The sequence below is a fragment of the Mizuhopecten yessoensis genome, unplaced genomic scaffold, assembly GCF_002113885.1.
Source record: "Mizuhopecten yessoensis strain PY_sf001 unplaced genomic scaffold, ASM211388v2 scaffold3853, whole genome shotgun sequence".
Taxonomy (NCBI): Eukaryota; Metazoa; Mollusca; class Bivalvia; order Pectinida; family Pectinidae; genus Mizuhopecten; species Mizuhopecten yessoensis.
In genome coordinates this window covers 1,075,297-1,098,803 of record NW_018405252.1, presented here as the reverse complement: position 1 = coordinate 1,098,803, position 23,507 = coordinate 1,075,297, and the positions used below count along the sequence as shown (strand labels likewise).

General features: G+C 39.5%; 2 protein-coding genes across 7 annotated transcripts in view; one reads left to right on the top strand and one right to left on the bottom strand.

Annotated features, from left to right (window-relative positions):
• The window catches only part of LOC110448156 (ataxin-2-like protein), a 45,176-nt gene extending 32,847 nt beyond the window's left edge, over positions 1–12,329 (top strand). For 3 of the 6 annotated variants that reach the window (XM_021494253.1, XM_021494250.1, XM_021494249.1), the window contains 7 exons: positions 2,557–2,711; positions 3,550–3,730; positions 4,484–5,050; positions 5,410–5,517; positions 6,075–6,116; positions 8,135–8,227; positions 11,982–12,071. In XM_021494253.1, the coding sequence (XP_021349928.1) occupies positions 2,557–2,711; positions 3,550–3,730; positions 4,484–5,050; positions 5,410–5,517; positions 6,075–6,116; positions 8,135–8,190 (1,109 nt within the window). In that variant the 3' untranslated portion in view covers positions 8,191–8,227; positions 11,982–12,071. Of the gene's footprint in view, positions 1–2,556; positions 2,712–3,549; positions 3,731–4,483; positions 5,051–5,409; positions 5,518–6,074; positions 6,117–8,134; positions 8,228–11,981 lie in introns of all 6 variants that reach the window. The other 3 variants (XM_021494251.1, XM_021494252.1, XM_021494254.1) reach the window with 3 other exon arrangements.
• Positions 12,330–15,293: 2,964 nt separating this feature from the next.
• Positions 15,294–23,354, bottom strand: LOC110448155 (nicotinate-nucleotide pyrophosphorylase [carboxylating]-like). The gene is made up of 3 exons (XM_021494248.1): positions 22,647–23,354; positions 17,990–18,121; positions 15,294–16,711 (listed from the first exon to the last, which is right to left on the bottom strand). The coding sequence occupies exons 1-3, from the start codon at positions 23,223–23,225 to the stop codon at positions 16,490–16,492; spliced, it is 933 nt and encodes a 310-aa protein (XP_021349923.1). The 5' UTR covers positions 23,226–23,354; the 3' UTR covers positions 15,294–16,489.
• Between the last annotated feature and the right edge of the window lie 153 nt (positions 23,355–23,507).

Genomic DNA, 23,507 nt, shown 5'->3' with positions numbered 1-23,507 from the left:
CTCCCTATGACATCTACCTTTTCAATGATACCTACTCTGTCTACTCTCCCTATGACATCTATCTTTTCAAAGATACCTACTCTGTCTACTCTCCCTATGACATCTACCTTTTCAAAGATACCTACTCTGTCTACTCTCCCTATGACCTCTATCTTTTCAATGATACATATTCTGTCTACTCTCCCTATGACATCTACCTTTTCAATGATACCTACTCTTTCTACTCTCCCTATGACCTCTATCTTTTCAATGATACCTACTCTGTCTACTCTCCCTATGACATCTACCTTTTCAATGATACCTACTCTTTCTACTCTACCTATGACATCTATCTTTTCAAAGATACCTACCCTGTCTACTCTCCCTATGACATCTACCTTTTCAATGATACCTACTCTGTCTACTCTCCCTATGACATCTATCTTTTCAATGATACCTACTCTGTCTACTCTCCCTATGACATCTACCTTTTCAATGATACCTACTCTGTCTACTCTCCCTATGACATCTACCTTTTCAATGATACCTACTCTGTCTACTCTCCCTATGACATCTACCTTTTCAATGATACCTACTCTGTCTACTCTCCCTATGACATCTACCTTTTCAATGATACCTACTCTGTCTACTCTCCCTATGACATCTACCTTTTCAATGATACCTACTCTGTCTACTCTCCCTATGACATCTACCTTTTCAATGATACCTACTCTGTCTACTCTCCCTATGACATCTACCTTTTCAATGATACCTACTCTGTCTACTCTCCCTATGACATCTACCTTTTCAATGATACCTACTCTGTCTACTCTCCCTATGACATCTACCTTTTCAATGATACCTACTCTGTCTACTCTCCCTATGACATCTACCTTTTCAATGATACCTACTCTGTCTACTCTCCCTATGACATCTACCTTTTCAATGATACCTACTCTGTCTACTCTCCCTATGACATCTACCTTTTCAATGATACCTACTCTGTCTACTCTCCCTATGACATCTACCTTTTCAATGATACCTACTCTGTCTACTCTCCCTATGACATCTACCTTTTCAATGATACCTACTCTGTCTACTCTCCCTATGACATCTACCTTTTCAATGATACCTACTCTGTCTACTCTCCCTATGACATCTACCTTTTCAATGATACCTACTCTGTCTACTCTCCCTATGACATCTACCTTTTCAATGATACCTACTCTGTCTACTCTCCCTATGACATCTACCTTTTCAATGATACCTACTCTGTCTACTCTCCCTATGACATCTACCTTTTCAATGATACCTACTCTGTCTACTCTCCCTATGACATCTACCTTTTCAATGATACCTACTCTGTCTACTCTCCCTATGACATCTACCTTTTCAATGATACCTACTCTGTCTACTCTCCCTATGACATCTACCTTTTCAATGATACCTACTCTGTCTACTCTCCCTATGACATCTACCTTTTCAATGATACCTACTCTGTCTACTCTCCCTATGACATCTACCTTTTCAATGATACCTACTCTGTCTACTCTCCCTATGACATCTACCTTTTCAATGATACCTACTCTGTCTACTCTCCCTATGACATCTATCTTTTCAATGATACCTACTCTGTCTACTCTCCCTATGACATCTACCTTTTCAATGATACCTACTCTGTCTACTCTCCCTATGCACTTCTGGCTAGCCCATTGTCAGAATAATTTGACACATTAGATTGTCATGTTGCTGTGTTCATGTTATGACATTTCATCAAGGATTGAATTTAATTTTTAAATCCACAAGCAAACTGTTGCTTGTGGTTTCAAAAGTTAGAAGCAAATTGACAAATCAAGAAGCAAAATATTTGGACGTCAAAATTTGTTTGGGGAAATCCCGGCACACCTCACACCATATTTTGACAGTGTTGTTATCCTTGTTGGCCAGGTAGCCTATGTCATGTAGGTCACGCTGCCATTTCTGTACTGTTTTTATTTGTACGAGAGGCTAAGCTTCAGTCTTCGCTGGTGGTTCTGTTAGTGTATGCACTTTTTTAGTGCCTTCAGTGCCGTCAGGTTCCAATTTTCTTTTAAAAAACACCGTAATCATCGTTTAAGCTTTGACATTTGACGCTGTCTGCACATATATATGTTCCGAACGACACTCTCGTTATTGCCGAGACTAAACGAGACTTAGTACTTGTGCTATATTTAGACACGCACACATGTGTACAACTTACAGATTATGTTTTGATCGGCACATCGACGGGTCCTGACCATAGACCGGCACTTGTTACAAATAGATCGATGATCCGGAAATATTGACCCAATTTATGCACACATGCTGCAGTAAAATACCAGACGCAAGTATTTTCGTTTTGGAACCCATATCAAAACGCAAATCTCAAAATCCTGACGCAAATTGCGTGTAAATAAGAGTAAATTTCGAACCCTGTTTCATTGAGATAACATGAGATTTGGAATGACCCCTTCATTTGTGGACTCCCATCTTTAAGCAAATCCTTGATCAAACAATATTGTAGAGGGTAAAATAAAATACAAAATTGTTTATTTTCAGCTGTTGTATCTATCCAAGGTCACAGACCGGACATTTCTGCGGCGCAGGCAACGGGACAACCACTTCTGGCTCACACACCTCATCACCCACAGTTCATCTTACAGATGCCTCCTGGAAGCATGCTTTCTCAACCCACAGCCTACCCCATTAGCCAGGTCAGTATTACACACCACAACCCACAGCCTACCCCATTAGTCGGGTCAGTAATACACACCACAACCCACAGCCTACCCCATTAGTCGGGGCAGTAATACACACCACAACCCACAGCCTACCCCATTAGTGGGTCAGTACTACACACCACAACCCACAGCCTACCCCATTAGTCGGGTCAGTACTACCCACCACAACCCACAGCCTACCCCATTAGTCGGGTCAGTACTACCCACCACAACCCACAGCCTACCCCATTAGTCGGGTCAGTAATACACTCCACAACCCACAGCCTACCCCATTAGTCAGGTCAGTAATACACAACACAACCCACAGCCTACCCTATTAGTCAGGTCAGCAATACACACCACAACCCACAGCCTACCCTATTAGTCAGGTCAGTACTACAGACCACCTCCTCAGTCAGTGTATATCAGATGGGAAGGTTTTAGCCCACTGATATCAGACTGTAGGCTGGACTACTTTTCCAGAAGTCTTGCTGAGATTTCAGTGAAATGTTGTATACTTAGATATTATACAAGGGAGTAATGTATGTTAACATTTCCCTTTTTGATAGCATCATAGTCTTGTTCCAACAGTTAATCTCCAGTAATTTTCATCAAGTTTCTTTGAAAACTGAATAGGGTAAATCACCATCATCACTATGTAGTTGTAAATGGTTATCAAGCATTCTGTTTCAATGAACAGTGTGTAGTCCTGGTAAAAACTTACATCTGGATATACAGCAGGTATTTAAAATTGTTGTTTTGACTGAAATCCTACTTGCAGAAGACAATATATCTAATGATGATAAACAAATTTTCTTTGTTTTCCTTGTAGGTGATGCAAATGCCGTCGACATCGGCCGCACCCCCTCGTATGGTGACGCCCACATCACTATCCATGGTGCCTACCTCCCACCCGGGGGCCATCGACCACAACAGTGTGTCACATTCAGGGGGTGGAGGGGGGCACATATTTAGTAAGTCTCACTCGGGGCAGAGTGGAGGCCATATATACAGTAAGTCAAACCAGGGGTGAATCTAGCTACTGTCAAGTGGATGCATTTCTGCAGGTCAGAATTATTGTTTGATTCAAAATTCATTTTCATTGAAGTTTCACAGATTTTTTTGGAAGAATCCAGAAAATCACTAAATGTTGTTATCACGTTGCCTGATGTTGCACATTACAATGACTTTACCGGATGAAATAAGAACACTTGACAGTAGATATATTGTTAGTGTAACCAGTCTGTATATCCACCCCAATCATTGTGCTCATTAAGAAATGTGTTATGGCCAAAATGCTATTAGGGTTTATGAAAACATTAACATCAGGTTTTCCTTTCACTTATAAAGTACTTTCTGAATAGGATACATGACATAGAAAAATAATGTGGAAAAATTCTATTGAACAACCATATTTACACATTTTTTAAAGACGAGTTGCTACTTTAACAAAGTTAACATGAAGATGTTTCCATCCACTATTTTGTATTTTTTCAATGCTTTACTAGAGACTGTATGTTGCTGTCATCATATTGCGACTTACGACTTTGTTTGCCGTCAACATAATGTAAAGTTACGATGATAAGTTTGCTGTCATCATATTGCTACTTATGACTTTGTTTGACGGCAACATAATGTAAAGTTATGATGATAAGTTTGCTGTCAACATATTACTACATATGACTTTGTTTGCTGTCAACATAATGTAAAGTTACGATGATAAGTTTGCTGTCAGTATATTTACACATGTGTAATTTCTATTACAGTGAACCCACCTACAGGGCCAGTACCAGCACACATGCATCATCAGTTTTCACATGCACAGCATCCACAGCCCGCACACATGGGGCCACAGCAGAACCAGCCCGGTGGTCAGATGAACCCTCAGTCCAACACACACCATCCTGCACCCAGCCCAGTCCAACAACAAGGACCTACAGGCCAATCCCACAACCAAGGACATCCACCCTCCTCTGGCACCCCCCAACCTCACCACAGCTACCAACAAATGGGCCTCCAGCACCCTCCACTGCAGCCTAGCCCCCACAACCCCACCTCCCCCCAGACCATGCACTCGATGCCCCACGGGCCGTACCACTACCCCCACACGGCCAACGCACACGCCCAGCAGAACAACCAGCCATACGGTCTAAACCAGGGCCATGGCTCTGGTAACTCCTCCCACAATATGCCCGGTCAGTCACCTCACATGCACAGTCAGGCCCAGATTGTGATGATGCCAAACCCACAGGTACAGCAGAACTCCCAGCAGCCTCAGCAACAGCCACACGGCCACCAGTTCCAGCAGCATGCAGTGCCGCACCACATGGCAGGTCAGTGGTCCCCGATTGTGGCTTTTTATCACATTTTATTGAAAACATCCTAACATATTGTTATCGGGGAAATATTAAAATGTTAGTGCTGAGTAATCAATAGGTGAGGTCCTATATCTTTCTGCATTATATAAGTCCACACAAACTCTTTTTCATGATTTATCATTGTGTTAATTATATTTCATTACCACTATTTATTATTTCTCTGATTTTTATGACAGAGTAGTTGTCACATTTAATATGCAATATTGCTTCAGCTCTCATGATTGAGTTAAGTATTAACTACTGTGATAAAAAAAAAAGATTATGACATAAAGTTTCATTTATTGTTGCCATGGTGATGTGTTTGTTGTGAACAGGACATGGACAAGCCGGACACATGAATTACCAGACCACAGGGATGCCAACCATGCAGGCTAATAACCACACAAATTTACACCAACAGATACCGCCCTATGTCCCACAAGGTAGGTTCCCACCCCACAGTACTCTCCACCAAACACTCCTTTAGGCAGATTTCATGAGGTAATGTTGTCTAACAGCTTGATCAGTTTCTATTTATGGAAATTTTAGAGCTCTTCAAATTAAATTGCTCAAATCATGAAGTTTATAGTTTGTTAAGGTATGTTCATGAGAAGTTGCATGACAGGTTCTTAGATTCCTTTTAGAACAAGGCGGAATTCGGGGAAACATAATCTAACTGATCTAACAAGAGTCCTTTTAGAAAAAGGGGGGATTTTTTAACATAATCAATCAACTCGTTTAACAAGTAATGAATTTCTGTTCAGGGAAAGAAAGCATTTTTTCCTTAAAGATTAACCAACTTTTATTTTTTTAAACACTTGTGTTCAAATTTGAGATTTGAATGCTGCAAGGTTAGCGCAGAAAGTTGTGTAACATGTTGATTGTGAGGAGTAGGATTAACAGTAGAAGTACACTGGAGGACCTCTATGAGTTTTTAACGCCAGGCCTGTTAACATGCTGTTTAATACCGCCGCTGTTCTCTTTTTGAAATAAATTGTAGTACCGGTACACCTGGCAAGAAAGGCATGGATATACAAAACCGGTAAATTGTTACTGCATCATCATTTATCATGAAATGTATGGAAAGTTGTACAGAAGATAAAACATTTCCATACCTTTCATTGTTGAACCTGTTTGGACACGCTGCTCCCCCCTCAGAATGTTATTTACTAATACTAGGCTATTTTGTACATGGTGTGTGTTACGGCTGAGTGATGCCATCTAGTAAACAAACTAAGGTTTCTTTTGGCAATGTCATGTTTTATAGATATTGAGCTTTAAAAAATCTGAAGCGAGTCATTGAGAATCTGTACAACATTTTGTTCTGTTTATCTGAGCTACATTGTTTATGTTCGCATTATGTTCAAGTTGGATATTATCAATATGTATATCATAGAGTTTCCATCAATGTCTGATTCTTGGGGAAACTTTTTGTCCACAAGGTAATTTTCATGAAAGGTGTTCTTAATTATTGAATGGTCAACATGGGGAGTTTTGCTTTCTATTTACAAGTAGAGATAATTCCAGCCTATTTGGTTAATGTTTAGTGTATGTTGCCCAATCATCAGTGACAAACTGATAGAGGTCCTTGAGTGAAACTTTGAACCAGCATGCTCCCCACAAACAGTAGTCGCCCAACTTATTACCTTATCACCAAGTTCTACAAGTTACTGCATGCTTGTTGAAACTGACCTGCACCACCAGGTCAACTTGTTGCATGGGATTAAGTTCATTTACTCCTCTCAAAAAACAAATATGTATATCAAACTGTGACATTATAATTCATACTAATCAAAACATTTCAAACTTTTCAATTTTTTTTTTTTTGTATTTATTATTATTGATAATTAAGCAGAACATGTATATTGAAAAAACTTTTGAAACAATTCAAAACCTGAGTAGTATTTTAGTATGAAAGGGGCTGTAACTCCACCTTGACTCCTCGCAATGTAAAAATGTACACCATGGTCGGCCTCGCTGTCAGTGCTGTACTATCAGCTTACGTGTCAGTAATGCACTGATGCACTATGTCATTATAATAGACAATAATGTAGATATTGAGTATTCATGCAAGATATATTTTATTTCGCATGGCAGATAAGTACATGCTTCAATGGTGCATGTTGTAGGCTATATATTACTATGAACAATGTAAATCTAGCTAGGATATCCAACAACATTTTGCTAAAAATCCGTATATGTTTCCTTAGTTTCAATATGATGCCTGCTTGGCTACTAGGCATACATGAATAATGATGTTCTCAAACCTGCTTCAGTAAGATAAAAACTTTGCCTATTTGTTATAATGTTTCATTGCTTTGTCATATTTCTTCAGTAATCAAAGAACTGCTACACACTGTCAATAATGCCATGCATTATTTTTACTTTATATTCTGATGACAATTTTGTTCACTTTGCAGCTTCTCTTGACTTTACTTACTCCACAGAAATACTCTGATCTCTACAGTGTCTGACAAATCTATTACTCCTAGCTCGCAATGTCATGCTGGAGTTTAAACAATTCTGTCAAAATGCAGCTGTCTCGTTGAGGAAACTCACAAACATGCACATGCATGGCCCCCCTGCATTTCCCCCCTGCATGTTAAGTTACTGAGATCTCCCCTTATCATGTCACTATCTAATTTATCTTACTATTGCATGATTGAGCGTTACGTCTTTGTCTCTGATAGCACTTGAAAATGGATAATATGGAGACGTCTAATAGCCTTGTAAATAATTTGGCTTATGAATGAGTAGAATTGAAATCAAGGTATTATTCTTCTGGCCATCAAAGTAGTATGCTTTTAATAATGCAGTAATCTTGCATGTTATAATGCATCTCTAGATCCCTAGAAATAAAAGACGTTAAAAACTGATTTAAGAAATTGAGTAATCATGACATGATTCTGAGACAGAGATCAAGAAGAGTGTTTCTGTGGAGTTGAAAACCAACATTTTATCCTGCCCGTTTTATTCAGGGCTCACCAGGGCATTGCCAATGTGAGCCCTGTATTGTTATGTTTCTTGCCTGTATCTATGCCTGCTTCCTTTGTTTTGCAGTTCATTCACAGGGAGGCCCCCCAGGTCCTGTACAGTCGTATCCACAAAACCATTAAAAAAGGACCATTTAATAGTGTGTTAATTTGTACATGTGTAAGTACCCAGTAACAGCATGAGCTTGTGCTTGATGTTGTCTCCCCCACAGTCTGTCATATCTAATGTTACAATGGTTATACTACATAATGTTGTCTCCCCCACAGTCTGTCATATCTAATGTTACAACGGTTATACTACACAATGTTGTCTCCCCCACAGTCTGTCATATCTAATGTACAATGGTTATTCTACACAATGTTGTCTCCCCCACAGTCTGTCATATCTAATGTTACAACGGTTATACTACACAATGTTGTCTCCCCCACAGTCTGTGATATCTAATGTTACAATGGTTATACTACACAATGGTGTCTCCCCCACAGTCTGTCATATCTAATGTACAATGGTTATTATACACAATGTTGTCTCCCCCACAGTCTGTCATATCGAAGGTACAATGGTTATTCTACACAATGTTGTCTCCCCCACCGTCTGTCATATCTAATGTTACAATGGTTATACTACATAATGTTTGTCTCCCCCACAGTCTGTCTTATCTAATGTTACAACGGTTATACTACACAATGTTGTCTCCCCCACAGTCCGTCATATCTAATGTTACAATGGTTATTCTACACAATGTTGTCTCCCCCACCGTCTGTCATATCTAATGTTACAATGGTTATACTACACAATGTTGCCTCCCCCACAGTCTGTCATATCTAATGTTACAATGGGTATACTACACAATGTTGTCTCCCCCACAGTCTGTAATATCTAATGTTACAATGGTTATACTACACAATGTTGCCTCCCCCACAGTCTGTCATATCTAATGTTACAATGGTTATACTACATAATGTTGTCTCCCCCACAGTATGTCATATCTAATGTTACAATGGTTATACTACATAATGTTGTCTCCCCCACAGTATGTCATATCTAATGTTACAATGGTTATACTACATAATGTTGTCTCCCCCACAGTATGTCATATCTAATGTTACAATGGTTATACTACATAATGTTGTCTCTGCCACAGTCTGTCATATCTAATGTTACAATGGTTATACTACACAATGTCGTCTCCCCCACAGTCTGTCATATCTAATGTTACAAAGGTTATACTACACAATGTTGTCTCCCCCACAGTCTGTAATATCTAATGTTACAATGGTTATACTACAGAATGTTGTCTCCCCCAGAGTCTGTCATATCTAATGTTACAATGGTTATACTACATAATGTTGTCCCCGCCACAGTCTGTCATATCTAATGTTACAATGGTTATACTCCACAATGTTGCCTCCGCCACAGTCTGTCATATCTAATGTTACAACTGTTATACTACACAATGTTGTCTCCCCCACAGTCTGTGATATCTAATGTTACAATGGTTATACTACACAATGGTGTCTCCCCCACAGTCTGTCATATCTAATGTTACAATGGTTATACGACATAATGTTTGTCTCGTAACATTTCTAGAATAACTGTTGTAAAATATATTTATAACAAACACAAACTTTGTGAATGGGGCAAGGTTTGTATCAAAATATATTTGACCAACTGAACAAACAAACAACCTTCATGATCTATCCAGGACTTTTTCTAGAATTTCACAATATTTTGGTAAAATTTAGATTCCCTATGAAAGAAATATTATCTGGAATTTTTCCAAATTTATGCTTTTCTTCAATATCCGACCTGTAATTAAACTAGCAGAAAACATCAAATACCACAGATATATGTAAAAGCTTTGACAACATATAAATATTCTACCAAGTCTCCCTTTCTCTGAAAAACTGGAAAAAGCCCTTACATCTGATCATGATATGTCATTGTTTTCAGTGAAAAATATATTGAAACAAATTTACACTACAGCAGTTAGGAATATCAACATAATATTAACATTCAGTGATTTTGGATTTGAAAACCAATACATTTTTGGAACATTTACTCACAATGAAGACTATTAAATAATATTTCCTATATATTTTGACAATAATTACCTTATTAGATTTTATTGTAATTAGAGTCCTAGTGTTTGTTGTGTTACATTTAGCAATATACTTATTTAGAAAAGTGTATAACAAGATGTGGCCTGGTAATCTATATTTAGTAACAAATTATTGTATTGTGAGTGCCAAATGTAGTAGAATGTTTTGTTTATAGAAACCATCTAATTAGTAAAGAGTTATTACAAGAACTATATTTCGCAAGAAATTTGATTTGATAATCCTCCATATTAAGTGCAAGTTTTTACTAATAAGAAGTAATAGATTTTAGTTTAAGCTGCCTAAATCTGTCATCGTGAACTATTTAGTAATAGATTAAATGACTATATACATTGAGTAACACAATTAAGTGTAATAATTGTTCATATTTAATTACGGACATTTTAGTGTAATAACTGTCAATATTTAGTAACTCATTGGTGTAATTGACTATTTATAAATTTAACCTATTTCACATTTTCTTCAGGTTGATAAATATGGATTGTGAAAATATTCATGTAGCACAACCAATAAGTGTTTCTATGTGACGTTTGGATGACTAGTACGGTATGTACACTGTCACCTTCATCAGACAAATGACCAGTGAAGCGTCTGTACACAAAAGTGTAAAATATGTACAAGTTGTCCAAGCATGTCGATGTTGATTCGGCTAGTCATCGAAACGTCACATGTAAACTCTTGATGGTTGTGCTACATGAACCTTTTCACAATCAACCTACTTCAGTTCTATAAATGTTGATATTTAGTAACTCATTGAAGTGTTATAACCATTTATAAATTGAACAACCCATTTCAGATTTACAACTGTCGATATTTAGTAACTCCTTGAAGTATAACAGTTAATACTAAGTAATGTAACAGTAGAGTAATAGCTGTCAATATTTAATATTGAAGTAAATTAATTGTTTATACTTAGTAACACGTTGATAATCACTTATCTTATCCTAACTGAAAAAATCTTATTTGAAAATGAGAGATTGTGTCTTTTCAAAATCGAGAAAACCTTGACAGAGATATTTCAAAATTGTCAAATTTCTATGTTTTTGATTTAATATTATATTTTGAATGTCGTCAAATGAATAGGTATAGATTGGTCTGTACTAAGATTGTGTATAAATTCTATACTTACTCACAGAGTTACTTATTAATAGAATGTCTTGTCAAAATGCATGTCATTCTCAAGTAGATAGTGGTTCACAGTTTCATTTCTCTAGATTCACAAGCGCCAAACAAGTTCTTGTGAGGTTAAGAAAACATCAGTTTTGGTATTTGAATGGGGTATGTTTCATTAGTTCAGGGGACCCAAAAATAAGCGATAATTTTAAATGGGATGTTTTAGTGCAAGTAGCCGAAAAATAGACAAAATCTGTAGGATCAAATGGATCCCATTTCCGTGGTGTAAAAGAAGATCAATTGAAATATATCTTTATACAGAAATGATTTTAGATTCCTCGGAGTTTGCTCCAAAATTGGCAAATTCATCAGTTATCTAGCTAGTACTAAGTTGCCTCCACAAAATCTTATCATGACTTAAATCCTATGATATAGTAACTGGATTAAATAATACCATCACCACTATTGACAAGAATAAGGTTTTACTTCAAAGTACATTGATATCATAAAACGGATCGTTGGTGAAGGAGTGTCCGACATATCTTGAGTGTATATCGCGGGTAGTTTTAGTCTTTTAAGTGTATATCGGAGTAACATTTCAGTATTTCATATTTTACAAATAATGCTAAAATATATTATGTAAGCATGTTGTAATGATGAAATTTGTTTGTGTGTTGTAGGTGTGACAACGTTGACACGGCTGTAATGTGATACAGCGTCCCCTGGGACGGACTGACCACATCTCGTAGCCAGTAGCGTACACAGATAGTGATAAAGCCATGTGCAAAATGGCTGTACAGCTCCGATCATTGTAAATGGAGCATAAAGACAACAATGATTGCCGGGCCACGGAGCCAGATCATGGTCATACTGCCCGTCAATATACACAGCTGGCCAGCTGTGAGAGATTCGGAGAACATGATGGAGCTAAATTTACGACAAACCTGTGGATAATGAAAAACTGCCTATAGCAGAAAGTGAATTTTAACAGGATCAGTGGTGACTTTTTGTAGGCAATAAAAAAAAAAGACTGAAAAAAACTAAAGAAAAAAAACTTTAAAAAAAGACATAAAAAAAAAGATGAAAAAAAAATAATAAAAAAAGAAACCTATCTTGAATGCTTTGATTTTTCTATTGAATACTGCAAAATGATAATTTCACAAGACTCAGAATGACTTGTCACTGGAAACCTTTTAATCTTTGATATTGATTCTACAGCGGTTTTACGTCATTCTTGATCAATACAGGTGATTCTATGCCAGTTTTGATGATTTTAAGCACAAACAGATAATACACATGGATGTTTTATGACTTAATTAGTTAACATTAAAACTTACTGGACTTAAATTCCTAATCTCCTGTATTGAATTAATCAGTATGAAAATATCATTCAAAGGTCTGTTTGGCAGGTCATTCAGTCTTGTAGGTACATTTGTAAAAATAAGGATAAAACATCCCGGAGGAATCTTCACATCAACAATTAACAGATTATCTAATATATAGTTTCCTTGAAGAAGTACATTGAGAATCATTCTATGCCCGATTTTCTGGTTTATGAAATCTTCATACAGAATCCAATTGTCCACAAAGCAACTGTTAACAGTTAGGGTGGAATAAGGTGTACTATGAGTTAACGGTGAGTGTCTACGCAAGCAGTGTCAGCCACAATATACACGCGCGAGTAGTCGGAGCGTTTTCTGCAACAAAGATACAGAGTTTCCCCAATTTTAAAAACTAAGCAGTCAATTTAGTAGCCACATCAAATTTTTAGTAGCCAATATACCGACCGTGTGAGACCTACTGTAGGTTAGTTGGTTTAAGACCTGGAGTGAGTTGCCAAGGGTGTGTCTATAGTGTAGGTTAGTTAGTTTAAGACCTGGAATGAGTTGCCAAGGGTGTGTCTATAGTGTAAGTTGGTTTAAGACCTGGAGTGAGTTGCCAAGGGTGAGTCTATAGTGTAGGGTAGTTGGTTTAAGACCTGGAGTGAGTTGCCAAGGGTGTGTCTATAGAGTAGGCTAGTTGGATTAAGACCTGGAGTGAGTTGCCAAGGGGGTGTCTATAGTGTAGGTTAGTTGGTTTAAGACCTGGAGGGAGTTGCCAAGGGTGTGTCTATAGTGTAGGTTAGTTGGTTTAAGGCCTGGAGTGAGTTGCCCAGGGTGTGTCTATAGTGTAAGTTAGTTGGTTTAAGACGTGGAGTGAGTTGCCAAGGGTGTGTCTATAGTGTAGGATAGTTGGTTTAAGACCTGGAGTGAGTTGCCAAGGGTGAGTCTATAGTGTAGGGTAGTTGGTTTAAGACCTGGAGTGAGTTGCCAAGGGTGTGGCTATAGTGTAGGTTAGTTGGTTTAAGACCTGTAGTGAGTTGCCAAGGGTGTGTCTATAGTGTAGGATAGTTGGTTTAAGACCTGGAGTGAGTTGCCAAGGGGGTGTCTATAGTGTAAGTTAGTTGGTTTAAGACCTGGGGAGAGTTGCCAAGGGTGTGTCTATAGTGTAAGTTAGTTGGTTTAAGATTTGAGCTTTTTGAGATACAACACACAGCTAGTAACAACACAAAATTACATTGCAATGAAACTAAAACCTAAATGTTAAAGCTGTAACCAGAAAAGTGACACCTTCCACTTCATTTCTGGATACATAGAAATATTCTGAAATAACAATGATTTGTAGAAATAGGCCTCATCAGAAAATTGTGTCCTTCCTGAAGTGTACCACAATAGTTGGCGGGGATACAGGACCGACCTCTGTCCATATGGCCATCTGAGGTGTTGCCTGGAGCATATCTCAAAACTTTTTTTCACCTGGGATCATCAACTTGGTATGCTGGTTTTGACCTTTGACCTAAATTATTTTATCTGCGATCATCAAATTTGGTATGCTGTTACATCTTGGGAAGGCAGAGTGTCACGTAAGCAGGTTATGATGATAACTTCCTGCATGTCACGACGAATCGAGTCAATAGTTTAGCTATGGGAGATGTTGCTTTCTACTCAAACAATTCCAAACTGACGAATCTTGCTGAAGATGGGGGATATTGGCAACATGTTACTGTCTTGTTGATCAGCATTAGGAACAAAACACTCAAAATCATATCCATGTATATATTTCACAGTAATAGTCTGGTGTATAAAAATACTAGTACATATTACTATTGCATATATGAATTGCATGTAATTTTGACATAAAAAATATAGTATCTCACTATCTGTGTATACAAAACTCGCATATTGAAAACAAATTCTTGCAGTTAAAATGTTACATTGTAAAAACAACCAAAAGTATCCTATTCAAAGACTAAAACAAATCATTTGGAAGCGTGATGACAATAGATTTGTACACAGCAGTGGGAGAGCTTCACATCAACCCTCTATTTGCAATGTTGTTGTTTTCATTTTACCATGACATTAAAGCTGCTGGTCTACTGAAATTGTGTTGAACGCAAGATAATCAGTTATGAATAAGAGAAACGGTTTATCCCACTCGGATATCTCAAAGATTCTAGAGTCATTAATCATCAACACTGCGTCTCATGAAAATAACTCCAGGTTATTATAACACAATCAAAGGTTTGCTTTACATACAATGGTTTGGCATTTTCAGTACTGGTACATTTCAAAATAACCGACTAAAGACACATGTAAAACGTTTCAATAATAATCGCGTACAAATTTCAAATGTTTTTCTTTCACTCGCATATCAAGAACAAATAGGCGATATTAACATTACTTGGTCGTTGCAAGGGAAAGCCCCCACAAATACAATGAACATCAAAATGATACAGAGACCTCTGTAAAGAGGACTTATTGCAGCATGGTATTGTACACTAGTACACAATATTTTGTAAAAGGTGATACAAGAAATATCAGGATTTCATTGCAATTCAAGAATATATGATAATAATAATAACTTGAGGTTCTTAAATACCGCTTTATCACAACCTAGTTTGTAGGTCGTCTCAAAGCAGTTCACAAATCATTATCCCTGGTTATAGGGCCTTTGTTACGACCCAATATCTTTCTCAACTCCCTGGATAGCATAAAGCCGGTGCTGCCATTTCGGCGCTCACAGCTACCATTCAATAATTATAGCCCTGTCCAACCACATACTCATTTACAGCTGAGTAGACTGGAACAAGCGGAGTAAAGTATCTTGCTCAAACACAGTATCCTGCCGGGACTCGAACCCACGAGCCTGGCGTCCTACCAATAGACTATTGTGCTTCTTGCAGTCACAGGCATCTTTCCCGAGTTCTGTAGTAAGTACCATGTTAACTATATTTGGAATACCAGTAGTAATTTGGAATCGGTGTATGAATTGCTGACAGATATATAGGAATGGCAGATTTATGGTGCCCTAACTACACAAACGTATATTACTTAATATGGACAAACATTTGTAGAAAACTAAATTGGATCACATCTTGAAGTTGACCTGAGTACATACACATTTTCCTCATGTTAAGGTAGCGAGTCTCAACACTGCGTTGTATCTCCAATAAATAAAGTGTTCCGATCCGTTAACATTTTTCTTACTTGAAAGTTGCTTGCTCATGTTTTGATAATATATTTCACCAATTCTCACTGGGGAAAAAATTCCTTAAAAGATCCACAACCTAATATCAATGTCTTTGTAGAAGGAAAGAGTATAAATTCAACATTAAAAATACTTACAATGCCTGTACACAGTAGAAAAGAGGAGGGACTCGTTACCTTCATGAAGTTAAGGAATAATACCCTGCCTGGACCAGACAACCGGAATCGTTCTTGGAGAGCTTGATTTGACAGCCAAGGCAGTTTTTGCAGTGACTAGGTTTAAACTACATAAACTGTTTCCAAAAATATACAATTTACATTATTTGGCTGAATTATTTGACCCATTACAAATAGCACCAGATTGGTTAGATTAGTCGCATTTTCTGAGGAGCTTGTGCATTGATCTTGAACATTCTACATGGTCTGACTAAATTCACCTAACAAAAGTTCTATGTTTATAAACCACTTTGTTCCTATCAATGCCCAGTTCTGGTCAAGGGGAGACAATCATGTCGGTTTAATAGTGACAGAACGTGCGATATCCACACATCATGTGGTTTCTACTTGTAAGTTTCTAGGGTCCACACCTTCCTTTTAACATCTTCAGTGAGAAGTCCACAGTCTCGTAGCCCTGCGTGAGTCGACTAAGAGACATCCACACATCATGTGGTTTCTACTTGTAAGTTTCTAGGGTCCACACCGTCCTTTAAGATCTTCAGTGAGAAGTCCACAGTCTCGTAGCCCTGCGTGAGTCGACTAAGAGACACTACATCAACATGTTTGTCCAGGTACGACAGAAGAGTGGTCTCGTTTATTCCGCCGCTAGCCTCCACGATCAGGTTTGGAAACTTCTCTTTTAGTTCCTTTGCTGCAGCAGGTATTGCCTGTCATGGTGACATCAAAACAGAGTTGTACATCAGAAATATTGGAAGCCTTCATACATGTAATGATACTGTACATAATGATATACCTGACCAAGTTTAAACACATTGATAAAATCTCCCTAATTGAAAAAATTATAGATTTTTAGGTCACCTGAGACAAAGTCTCAAGTGACCTATTGCGATCGCCTTTTGTCCGTCGTCGTCCGTCGTGCGTCCGTAAACAATTTACATTTTCGACTTCTTCTCCAAAACCACTGAACCAATTTCAATAAAATTATGCAGAAACCTTCCATGGCCAAAGGTCAACAAAAAGAGTGGCCGGTTTGGTCCCCAGCCCCCAGGGGCCAGAGGGGCAGGGCCAAAAAGGGTCAAATTGACTAAAATTTCAAAAACCTTCTTCTCAAGACCCAGATATGGTAGAATTAAATACTCTTCATAGATGGAAGGGTATTAAGGTGCTTTACCAAAATTGTGAATTTCTTGACCCTGGGGTCTCATGTTTCCCCCTGGGGAGGGGGTAAACTTAACTATAGTTTATATAGAGAAATCACATTTTGGACCAACATTTGTTTAATTTCCATTGGAAGTAATTCAATTTAGGTTAGCATTATCAGTATTAGGTAGCAATTTGATAGTATGCACATATGAGCCCTGACTGACCCCCCGGGCTGATGGGTGTGGCCAAAAAGGGTTGAATTGACTGAAATTTCTAAAATCTCCTTCTCAAAGACCTAGATATGGTAGAATCAAACACTCTTCATAGATCGAGGGGTCTTAAGGTTTGTGACCCTAGGGTCTCACGTTTACCCTCTGGGGAAGGAGGGGGGGGGGGGCAAAATTTATTATGGTTTATAATCGCAAATGATACTTTGAATATTACATGTCAATAACTTGATTGGAATTATGACCCTGAGTTTGAGTTTGATACTATGAAAATTTTGAGCCAGCTCTACCCCCAAGGGCTGTAGGGTGGGGCCCAAAGGAGTCAGTGTGCTAAAATTTCTTCATTTTCCTTGTTTAGAATCAGAGGTGCTAGTTTCAAATACTTTTTAGTCTTAAATCTGTATGCTAGATATTGAATAAGGTGGTTTTATTGTTTTTTGTCACTTTGAATAATATTTCTGTTCGTGTTAAAAACAAAATCAACTCTCTGTATAAATATATCAGGTGACCGTTAAGGCCCATGGGCCTCTTGTTTTGGTACCAAACTCCTTCTTTTTTTCTTTCATGAATTAGATATGCGTTTTCTCTGAAATAGCGTATCGGACAGGGTTGTACCTTTGGAGAGAAGTTGTCAAGCATCACGACATCACACCCAGCCTCGGCCGCCTCTGTTGCGTCCTTCACTGATCGACATTCCACCTCCACCTTTGTGGAAAATCCCCCGACAACACGGGCGTCACTCACTGCCTGTAACAGAGCAAACATAATGTGTCGGGGTAAATGACGCCAAGTTAAGAAGTAGGTAGTATACACAGTCCAGTAATAAGATCGGTGAAGAGCAAGGAAAGAAAGGACAGGGAAACTTTTATAACAAATACGCCTACCATCCACACAGAAAGGGCAAGGAAGTAATGCCTCCCATCCACTCAGAAAAGCACGGAAGTCATGCCTACCATCCACCCAGAAAGCGCAAGGAAGTAACGCCTATCATCCACACAGAAAGACACAGTCCAGTAATAAGATCGGTGAAGAGCAAGGAAAGAAAGGACAGGGAAACTTTTATAACAAATACGTCTACCATCCACACAGAAAGGGCAAGGATGTAATGCCTACCATCCACTCAGAAAGGCAAGGAAGTCATGCCTACCATCCACACAGAAAGGGCAAGGAAGTAACGCCTACCATCCACACAGAAAGGGCAAGGAAGTAATGCCTACCATCCACACAGAAAGGGCAAGGAAGTAATGCCTACCATCCACACAGAAAAGGCAAGGAAGTAACGCCTACCATCCACACAGAAAGGGCAAGGAAGTAATGCCTACCATCCACACAGAAAGGGCAAGGAAGTAACGCCTACCATCCACACAGAAAGGGCAAGGAAGTAATGCCTACCATCCACACAGAAAGGGCAAGGAAGTAACGCCTACCATCCACACAGAAAGGGCAAGGAAGTAATGCCTACCATCCACACAGAAAGGGCAAGGAAGTAACGCCTACCATCCACACAGAAAGGGCAAGGAAGTAATGCCTACCATCCACACAGAAAGGGCAAGGAAGTAACGCCTACCATCCACACAGAAAGGGCAAGGAAGTAATGCCTACCATCCACACAGAAAGGGCAAGGAAGTAATGCCTACCATCCACACAGAAAGGGCAAGGAAGTAATGCCTACCATCCACACAGAAAGGGCAAGGAAGTAACGCCTACCATCCACACAGAAAGGGCAAGGAAGTAATGCCTACCATCCACACAGAAAGGGCAAGGAAGTAATGCCTACCATCCACACAGAAAGGGCAAGGAAGTAATGCCTACCATCCACACAGAAAGGGCAAGGAAGTAATGCCTACCATCCACACAGAAAGGGCAAGGAAGTAATGCCTACCATCCACACAGAAAGGGCAAGGAAGTAATGCCTACCATCCACACAGAAAGGGCAAGGAAGTAATGCCTACCATCCACACAGAAAGGGCAAGGAAGTAATGCCTACCATCCACACAGAAAGGGCAAGGAAGTAATGCCTACCATCCACACAGAAAGGGCAAGGAAGTAACGCCTACCATCCACACAGAAAGGGCAAGGAAGTAATGCCTACCATCCACACAGAAAGGGCAAGGAAGTAACGCCTACCATCCACACAGAAAGGGCAAGGAAGTAATGCCTACCATCCACACAGAAAGGGCAAGGAAGTAACGCCTACCATCCACACAGAAAGGGCAAGGAAGTAATGCCTACCATCCACACAGAAAGGGCAAGGAAGTAACGCCTACCATCCACACAGAAAGGGCAAGGAAGTAATGCCTACCATCCACACAGAAAGGGCAAGGAAGTAACGCCTACCATCCACACAGAAAGGGCAAGGAAGTAATGCCTACCATCCACACAGAAAGGGCAAGGAAGTAACGCCTACCATCCACACAGAAAGGGCAAGGAAGTAATGCCTACCATCCACACAGAAAGGGCAAGGAAGTAACGCCTACCATCCACACAGAAAGGGCAAGGAAGTAATGCCTACCATCCACACAGAAAGGGCAAGGAAGTAACGCCTACCATCCACACAGAAAGGGCAAGGAAGTAATGCCTACCATCCACACAGAAAGGGCAAGGAAGTAACGCCTACCATCCACACAGAAAGGGCAAGGAAGTAATGCCTACCATCCACACAGAAAGGGCAAGGAAGTAACGCCTACCATCCACACAGAAAGGGCAAGGAAGTAATGCCTACCATCCACACAGAAAGGGCAAGGAAGTAACGCCTACCATCCACACAGAAAGGGCAAGGAAGTAATGCCTACCATCCACACAGAAAGGGCAAGGAAGTAACGCCTACCATCCACACAGAAAGGGCAAGGAAGTAACGCCTACCATCCACACAGAAAGGGCAAGGAAGTAACGCCTTCCATCCACACAGAAAGGGCTAGGATGTAATGCCTACCATCCGCACAGAAAGGGCAAGGATGTAATGCCTACCATCCACACAGAAAGGGCAAGGATGCAATGCCTACCATCCGCACAGAAAGGGCAAGGAAGTAATGCCTACCATCCGCACAGAAAGGGCAAGGAAGTAACGCCTACCATCCACACAGAAAGGGCAAGGATGTAATGCCTACCATCCGCACAGAAAGGGCAAGGAAGTAATGCCTACCATCCACACAGAAAGGGTAAGGAAGTAATTTTGGTAAAGGAACATTTATTTCAAAGGTCCAAGGCATTATTAAGTTGAATCAATGGACAAGGGTTACCTAACAGATTAATCTATGGGTGTTTTAATTGGATCTTGTCCCCAAGACAAAAAAAGCATCTTAATTTATCCTTTGAAAAGGAAGTAAATCTTATTTTCAAAATAATTAATTATTACTTGAAAAGTGAGTATTTGGCTAACTAAAACCCCTTCCCAGCTTGGGCCAGACAAAAAATATATGTTTCCTGTAATGTGTTTGAAAAATGTAGGGTAGGTAAACAACAAATTTTATTTCAACAAATAATTTTATATGGTTTATGTAGCCTTTATTAGGAGAGTGATCTGGACTTCTTTAAAAATTGCCTTAAAAAGTATAGGGTAGGTAGGGTTACCGAAACACCAAATAGTTTTTGTTTGGCCTTGAATAACAAATATTCCAACAAACTAAATATTCCTGGCTATATTAAACCATGGCAAACTTATTCCTCTCCCTCTAACTAATACATCCCAGGCGACTAATATCCCATGGCTAGCTTATATCCTTGTTAACACTCCTGGGTTCAGCTAAGTAATACCCCGAAGTTAATGCCTACCCTTGGCTAACTTATATTCCTGGCAAACTAATACCCTGACTAACAAATACCTCAATCTAACTTAATTCCCTGGACCAGGTAACTAATTAGCCTCGCCTAACTACTAACTTATTACTCCCATGTAACTACTACCCCCAGCATACAGCTAACTAATGCACCCAGCTAACTAATAACCCGTGGCTAACTGATATCCAACTACTAATACCCCCACTTACAGCTTATTCCTCTGGCTAAATAATACCCCTAGGTAACAAATATCACCCAGCTAACAAATACTAATGGCTTTCAGCCAATTAATAATTCACTCATAACCACCAAACTCACTACATGTAATATCCTTCAGCTAACTTATATCCAGGGGGAACTAATTACCCATGTACGTGCCCGCCACACCTGGATTTAAAGCCAAAAACTCACCAAAATCTAAACTACCTTATCACCATTGGTTGGCCAAGTTCAGATTCACGACATGACAGCCCCGACCCTGGCACTTTACATTAAATCACATACATCTTTTCACATTTATTTGCAAGGAAAGACTCTCTTAACTCATTCACCCCTGAAATTTCATAATGAACTATTCCAACCTTTGAATTGGAAGAGTTCAAATGTATCTTCAGGGGTGAATTAGTTAAATTAAAAATATCTCGCATACATTTATTCAAATAATTTTGAAACCTGGGGGTGTGCACCTAGCCAGCCACTGACCATGCTCGAGTTGCTGAACTAGCGAGTGTAGCCCAGTTATACCCAATCACTGGAAAAGCTAGCTTGCCAGTAAAGCAGTATTTTTCAGTCCTCGGCTGTTACACTCACCCCCCCCCCCCCCCCCCCCCTCCCTCCTCTGAGAGGTCTGGTCCCAAGACTTGACCTTGGGAGTCCTGTGGGTCCTTCCTGTGTACCAATGCACCTTCCCTAACCACCGGGAACTGGCCTTATGAGGTAACACAGAATCCCACCGCTGCCACCAAATATAACGTGGGCAGGCACCCATCAAGCTACTGATGTACGCTTGTTGCAGAGTATGTTCCTAGAGTTAAACCATCTAGCCAGCAAGTCAGTATTTTCCCCTCATATTCCTCAGCAATTACAAATTGAACAAGGAAAATAATAAATGCACACAAATATTAAGTTATTTAAAATAGTATATTACATAACTGTTACATCAAAGATAAATCTATATTTATATTCTATAATCAGTTACGAGAGGAAAAATGCATGGTGCCAGACCAGGATTTGAACCTTGGACTTGGCAACTCTGGACAGACACTCTAACCAATTGTATTATAGGACCAGGAATAGTGATAAAAGTAGTGCTGTTGCTGTGGCTCGAACCCGCGGCCCTTGGCTCTCCGGCCCGATGCTCTACCGCTGAGCTAAAGGGAAATTCCCTACAGCTGACATCAATGTACATCTTTTACACAATAGTGCTTAATAATGGTCATGGCAGTCACCCAGCCCCATTTCACCGGAAATAAAAAAGCTTGTGAATAAGATCTACCTTCGTAATGTTGCCTGCAGTCCATATATGGTTGTCTTTTAACATTATCATTGAAGATAAATCATATCGATGAGTAGACACTCCTCCAACTAAAAGAGAATATTTTTCCACTAATCTAAAACCAGGTGTTGTCTTCCGTGTTCCTGCAATTTCTCCACACCATCCTGCAGTTTCTGCAATTTTACGCATTCGTCCCGCAGCACTGGCTATGCCACTTGCTCTGGACAAGCAGTTGAGGGCCACTCTTTCTCCTAACAGGAGTTGTCTCACCTTGCCTGTCACAGTGGCCACTCTGGTTACCGGTTCTATATAATCACCCTCTGGACTGCTCCACGTTACTTTGCAGTCAAGCTCCTTAAACACTGCGTCAAAGAAAGGATTGCCAGCAAGGACGCCGGCGCTTTTCATCAACAACACAGCTGTCTCTTCCTTCTCACCCACCACAAATCCTCCATAATCAAAATTAGGGGTGTCTTCTTTCAGCCACTCTCGAACCATGTGCTGCAGGGTCACCGGGTGGAGAATGTGTGCCAGGTTCGGCCTGTAAATTCCATTTAAAACGGAATCTGCTGCTGACATGTTACCTAATTGTTTGCAACGGTTATCCACCTGCAGATACCCTCTAAAGTTAAGGTTATGGTATGCACGGACAGTCAGTTGTAGCAACCGTATGGAGAGTGACAAGATTGTTTACCAATTTTTTTGGATCCTCCGGAATGTTTCGTGACTTTTCACTCTCTTGTACTGAACGAATATATTTAGCAGATCGTAAAAAAATGCGAAACGATACAAAAGTTAGAAGTGGAATAATGCATAATGCTTAAGTTTTTTTCTTCACCTTATTGTATAATATTTTTTTAT

What these genes read in the sequence shown, in the direction of transcription:
- LOC110448155 (XM_021494248.1), bottom strand. Translation starts at nt 23,225, where the DNA reads ATGTCAGCAGCAGATTCCGTTTTAAATGGAATTTACAGGCCGAACCTG. An exon ending in CTGCAGGCAACATTACGAAG is followed by an intron (nt 18,122 to 22,646) that starts GTAGATCTTATT and finishes GCTCTGTTACAG; the next exon opens with GCAGTGAGTGACGCCCGTGT. An exon ending in TTGACAACTTCTCTCCAAAG is followed by an intron (nt 16,712 to 17,989) that starts GTACAACCCTGT and finishes TCACCATGACAG; the next exon opens with GCAATACCTGCTGCAGCAAA.